General features: G+C 32.4%; 1 protein-coding gene across 1 annotated transcript; it reads right to left on the bottom strand.

Annotated features, from left to right (window-relative positions):
- Positions 1-2,326: 2,326 nt before the first annotated feature.
- Positions 2,327-3,677, bottom strand: LOC145010381 (uncharacterized). Its single transcript, XM_078968931.1, has 5 exons — positions 2,987-3,677; positions 2,866-2,918; positions 2,715-2,786; positions 2,498-2,597; positions 2,327-2,398 (listed from the first exon to the last, which is right to left on the bottom strand). Exons 1-5 carry the CDS (start codon positions 3,239-3,241, stop codon positions 2,327-2,329), a joined length of 552 nt encoding a protein of 183 aa, XP_078825057.1. The 5' UTR covers positions 3,242-3,677.
- Between the last annotated feature and the right edge of the window lie 3,136 nt (positions 3,678-6,813).

Below are 6,813 nucleotides of genomic sequence, written 5' to 3' on the forward strand. Positions count from 1 at the left end.
ATTATTAACTAAATAATAATAATTATATTTTATTTTAATATTAATAATAATTATATTTTGATATTTTAGTTATTAAATTTATTATGATATAGCTATATTTTCATACAAAAAAATATATAGTTTATAAAAGAAATAACCGGTATAAATCTATACTAATAAATAAAACTAATTTTCTACCACATATCATGTCCTCATTGATTTGGACACATGGTATTTTAATAGATTTTTAAAATTTACTTATTTCTACATGTAATTTTCTGATTTGTTCACATATCACAACTTATTTCGGTTACAATATTGAGAGAAATAAATGCTTCTTTGAAAAGGAATTGATATATTTATAATGTAATAAATGTCATAATTAATGAGAGCTCTAAAGTTGATATTGATATTAAATATTGATTTTAAATTTAAAGTTTAAATATTGATATTAAATTTTTATTTTTAATAAACCCGTATAGTACACGGGTCTCATACCTAGTTTGATAATATAACAGAAATAACCGGTATAAATTTAATTTATTATTAATAAAAGAGTACTTTGCATGTTACGTGTCCCTCTTTTGCACCTCCAACTTGCCACGTGTCATTACCAGGAAATTCTTATGAGTCATTTTCCCGCTCATTCTTCGCACCACAAAGTCGAATACATCATCTCCTACAAATTAGCCCGCACATTTTGAATTACCTGCAAATATACATTGATATCAACTAGAGGGAATTAGATGCGCTGTTGGCGCTGTTTACATTGTTTTGTTTGGTAATCTGAAACTATAGTACATAACCAACCATATTATAATACTGATGAAATGGGATTACATATACGAAACGGAGGTTGGAATCGATTAGACAGTGACGATTACGTTAGCAAAAGATTACCATTTCACATTTTTTTGGTAAAAAATGAATAAAAGGGTCAACTCGGGGAAAATGAAAAAAAATCACATGATGTGTTTTTTTTACACGCTTTAATCCATACTAAATTATAGAGTAATGGATCTTCTTTTTGTAGTTTGTCACGTTCAGCCTACAACCTGCATCATTCACGGGTTGATTGGAATCACAAAATGAGTGAGCGGATTAGATTTCTTATTATAAAAGACTTAAATAAAACCATACCAGTAGGTTGTTTTCTTATTCTCGAAACACCTGCAAGTCATTGCAATTCATTACCATCTAAGTTTTCTTTCGCATCAATCATGCAATCAGCTAAAGCATTAACAATCGACTCTATATCAAAGTTAGAAAATTTATGAAAATTACTAATAGCATCTTAACAATCAATCAAATGACATATATAAAGAAAGAATTCAGTAAGCAAACGAACGTTCAAGTTTCTGAGCATCGTTTTCGGATGGTACATGCTTAAGCTTCTTGTAGATAGTGGAAGGGCCTTTCCGTAATATGTAGTTGCTTCACTATACAACCTGATATTTAAAATGCGAACTTACTTGAGTTTTCTTAAGTATGAGCAAGATTAACCACAGTTGATTCCCACATTTCCCTTAATGGTGATGGGTAAGTCTTTTTTTAAACCATCATTCCGCCTTTTATACCTATAAAATTTGCCCAAGGGCAAAAGCGTCATTTAACAAAAAAACAAAAGTCAACGAAATTTGAAACGAAACCTGGCTATAAGGATCTTTTTCAGACAAAATACTCATTTTTGGATTGTAGGTAGAAAAAGTAACATACCACATACACTAAAGGGCAAAATGGTCATTTTTTGTGTTTTCTCAAATAAAGAACGAAGTAAAGAATGTGCGCTCTTTCATATGATAAGCAACAACTCCAAGCTCATTATACACAAGTTGATCCAAAGGATATATCGTCTTTGCTTGCAAAAAAAACTACACACAACCAAAAAAAAAACGAAATTACATCAAACGAAATAAAGAAAAAAGTCTTTGCTTGCAAAAACTACACACAACCAAAAAAAAATGAAGTTACATCAAACGAAATAAAGAAAAAAGTGTTGTCGTAGGTTTTCTTGTAGGCGTTACAATTACTGACCTCAAATTCAAATTCCCTTCCCTTGTGCGTGTGGAGTCTACAAAAACAAACACACATTTAATTCCTCAAAATATGTATTCATTTTAAAAGAAAATATATTTTCAAATTCTAGACGTATATACATACCATTTTGATCATGCTCTTTGGTGTTTCTCTTTCATTATAAGAACTGGGTAATGGCCGAGCTTCAAGGCAGAAAGTTTGACAAAGTCTTGTAAATTCTGTCTCTGCTTTCTCCTGTATTTTAAAATATTCGAATATAAAAAAACACAAGAAAATAAATGGAAATTTGAGAAATGCTCAAGATTATAATCTATATAACCTCTAATGATGTTTGCAGCTGCACTTTCTGTGCTTCTTTTTCATTAAACTTCTCTTCAGGCTTCTAAAAATAATTAAATAATAAAAAAGGGTTAAACTAAAAGAATATTTTAAGTTTTTTATTAAAAGGCTCAAGAGTAATGAAGTAGGTTGTTATCCTTGCTTGTTTTCTTTTTTCAGATCTTTCCTCTGTTCTCAAAGTGAAAGGAGATGATATAGTTGCTGACTCCAACTTGTTTCTATAAGCACTCAGGGACTTTGAACTATAAATTATTAAGACACAATAATTCAAAAGGTTAAAAAAGTAATTTTTCCATTTATATTTAGAGTATGAATGCTTTGAAATGTCAAAATGGTAATTCCTGAAACAAACAACTTACACAGCTGAGAAAATGTGCCATTTTTTATTTGGATTTTTGCTTCCAACAGCTGAAGGAATTTGTGTTTCCACCCTTTATAAAAAAGTATAAAGAAACAGTGACATTATATTTAAACCATTTAAAAAAAAAATTAAAGTAATTTATTACTTACCATCTTTTTAGCGAAGGTGTTGCCAAAGGTTGCTTATTCACCCCACTTTTAACCTAGGAAACAAAATTCACATAAGTTTAAGTTGCATTGCGCATAAAGGAGTGGCAAAAATGTAATTTACCTTAGAAGAAGTCCTTGTAGGTGTTGGATAGCGTTTGGGTGTGGAATGAGCACCAGGAAGAGGTTTTTTGGTTTCAATCGTTTGAACATTTTGACAGTTTAATTTGCATGATTGTGATTCTTTAACATAACCAGAATTCATTAACGTGTATAAAGATCTTCGAGTTATTCTCTTTTTATCTACAGAATCCATTGTAGTGGAAATGGAATTTTTGGATTTTGGAGTGATGATGGTGTTTTCTTTTCTCGGATTCATAAAAGCAACATACTTTGATGGTGCACAACCAAAAAAAATGAAATTACATCAAACGAAATAAAGAAAAGGGTATTTTAGACATTTTGTTAGCAATGTGGTATACCCATTAGCAGCTGATCAGCTAGTGAAAAGGATATTGAAAACACTTCCACCAAGTTTGCTTCCTTTCATGTCACCTAGTCTAAAACACCCTTCATCCTGCACCAAATCAAACGAAAACCAAACCGTATTATTAATATTTTATGCAAACAATAGTATAGTATAGAAAATTTGTTGGTTACCTAACTGAATTCCATGAATTTTAGGATAGGATGAAAGTTTCTTAGCAGGACCATAAAACTTCCTTTAAGGGCTGGCCCAAAACCAGATTCAACATTAAAATTGTCTTGAAACATGGAAGGCAAGCTTTCCAGGAATGCATCAAAACGACAAGTCTAGAGTCTGATAAGTTGACAAGGAAATAATATGCCAATCAAAAATTAAGGATTTCAGTACTCTGTAATTGAACTTATGAATCACTAAAAGAGATGTATACCTGACGATTGAGGATGGCAGGATCATGGCTGTTAGGGCTTAAATGTTGTAATAGTCGAAGAGTCAGTTAGATTGTTATGAAGTATATTTTGTCTTCGTAAGAAGGAATCTTCGGATGTAATGTTATTTGTACTAAGGCATTATAAAGAGTAGTCTTAATGTCTAGTCCTTAGTATTGTTATGCTTTTGTTCTCCTATAAATAGGGGTCTGTACTAAGTGATTAGATAACATTTTCACTCAGTCTTTACAGTTTATTCATTGTAATCTGTAAACTCAAAAGCATAATACGAGCTGAACAAATATTCTATTTACTCTCGTATTCACCGTTATTACTCTTCCTGAATTCATACTTGAATTTGATTCAAACTCGATTACAAATCACATCAATTGGTATCAGAGCAGGAATCCTTTCTGTGATCTGATTTTCATACGTTCAAAAAGATTTTTGAATCTACTGTTTGATTCAAAAAGTTTCCGTTCTTTTTGAGTGTGAAAATTTATTCTTGATCTAAATCTAGGATTTGATTCTGCGAACATATTTGTGAATCGAGTGTTCGTTGTATGATTCTGATTTGAAATATACAATTTGATTTCAAAATTCTCAAAGTTTTCGTATCATCTTGAAGTTTTTGTCCGTACAACAATCGCATCATTCAATCTGAATTCCATGACATCATTTTCTCATTTGCTTGGTTCATCCACAAAAATTCTGATGCTTATTCCAGAATATTACGATCAGTGGGCAGATCGTATGCAAGATTACTTGAACGGATTGGATGAAGAATTATGGAAGTGCATTTCAGGAGAAATCAATCAACCTGCAACAGTTCAGCCAATCGGTGTGTCTTCAAGCAGTTCGGAAGTTGACAATCAATCCAATCGTTTAAAACAACCGGAGAAGAAATGCATGAGGGAATTAAGAGGTGCTTTGCCTCCTGTTGTGTACAATTATGTCAGAACATGCACAACAGCTAAAAAAATTTGGAACAATCTCAAAGACAAATTTCAAGGAAGTGAAAAGACGAAGATCACATCTGTAAAACAATGCCTGGTGGAACTCAAAGATTTCAAACAGAAAGAATCTGAATCCATTGAAGTATACTATGATCGGTTCAACGAGTTAATCTATCGTTGTAATCGTTATGGTATTACAAGGTCATCAATGGAGTACAACTTGATATTTGTAATGGGACTTCGAAAGGAGTGGAGGAGTGTGAGTATGATGGTGAAAAACCAACAGAGTTTTGATACTTCGACTTTGAATGACTTGTACAATCAATTGAAATCTCATGAAAATGAGGTTAATGAAATAGCTGAGGAAGCGATAGCAAGTCTTGGTGGACCATTGGCACTCGTTTCGAAGGTTTCAGAAAGAGAGAATGAAAAATCGAAGTCTGATGAAGAAGAAGGTTTGCTCATGAATTCTGATAATGAGGCTGTTGCATTTTACTCAAACAATCGAGTAAAGAAATTTTTTAAGAAACCTTTTAATCCAAAGAACAAGTCATCAGATTCGAAGGGTAGTTTTGAGAACAAAAATAGAGTGGATGAAAAGAAGAAAGAAGTGAAGACTGATTCGAAGAGTGAAATGGAGCAAATGAAGAAGATGTTGAAAGGTGATACAGGGATTAATTGCCATTATTGCTATGGTGCAAATCACTTGGCAGTAGATTACTTGTTGAGAAAGAAGGAGGAAAAGAAAAATAAAACAAAGGATGAAGCGTATTACACTGAGAAACTGGAGGAAGTAAAGTCAAAGGCAAAGAACTTGTCATTGGTGGCTCATGGAGAAAATGAATCGGATGGCACATATCAAATATGGTCCTCAGGTTCAGACGATGAATAAATGAAGAATCCAACACACGGGGCCATGTATACAAAAGTTGAAAAAGATTCAGATGAAGAAGAGACTTACGAAGTACGTGGGTAGTGCTTCGTATCGAAGTCTACCGACATGTCGCCTATGACTACCAAGGTACGTAAACTTCTTGAATCCTTTAATATTCTAGTTTCTGCATATAATTCTGAGTTAGTATCTTTTGATGAAACTGTTACTTACTTTGATTCAACTGTCGTGTCTGCCAGCAATGAAAGCTAAAAAGTTAAATGATCAATTACTAGAGACAAGAAAGAAGTTAGAATCAAAAGTCACTAGAGTTGATTATTTAGAATTGCAAGTGTCAAATATTATGGAGGATATGGAGAGTTTAGCAAAGGAAATAAACTTGTTGTTAGCACAGAGAAATATTTTCTGTAATTCTGTGAAAAGATTGTATGGAAAATTAACTGAATTACATCATTCGAGTGAGATAAGTAAGGAACAACACAGAAAAGTGCTACCATTTTTAGCATATGATAGAACTAAGGTAGATAGTGTTTCATATGATTGTGAAAAAGAAATTTATGATTTTAACAAAGTTCCAGATGATAGGTATAGATATGGAATTGCTAAAGTCGAAGATTATCTTGATGCTAATGATTTAGTAAAAATTGTAAATGAGACCTTAACTAAATCAGAACAACTTCGAATTTTGAAAAAGACTGAGAATTCTACATCTAATTGCCAAACTAACTTTGCTGATATTGAAGATAATACTGATAATATTAGTGAAATTAATGATTTAGAGGATGTAGATTGTTCTCAATTGTCTGTCATAAATGTAGCAAATTATTTTAAAGGGACCAAAATAGGGAGAGCTATCAGAAAAATGAAAGAAATAAGAAGAGACCCAAATAAGTTTTTAAACTGATTCTAGCGACCTCATTAGCTACCCCAGAGTCCAGCGAGTCAGTTAGCATACACCTCCGTCAGTTCATGTGGCCCTACAAAAGAGAAGGCAACTCCTCCCTTCCATTATTGAACCCGTAAATATATTGTAGTTGATTTAGAACCCTAGCCTAACCTCTAAACCCTTAATCTGAATTTCAAAGTCGAAATTCTGCTCCATCACCGGCGATGCTCCTCACCATCGTAACCTCTCATAAAAAAAACGGTAATATGTTCCATTATCTAATCAAACAGCTGATAAGTTTTACC

Source organism: Lactuca saligna, chromosome 8 (genome assembly GCF_052625555.1).
Source record: "Lactuca saligna cultivar CGN05327 chromosome 8, ASM5262555v1, whole genome shotgun sequence".
Classification (NCBI taxonomy): Eukaryota; Viridiplantae; Streptophyta; class Magnoliopsida; order Asterales; family Asteraceae; genus Lactuca; species Lactuca saligna.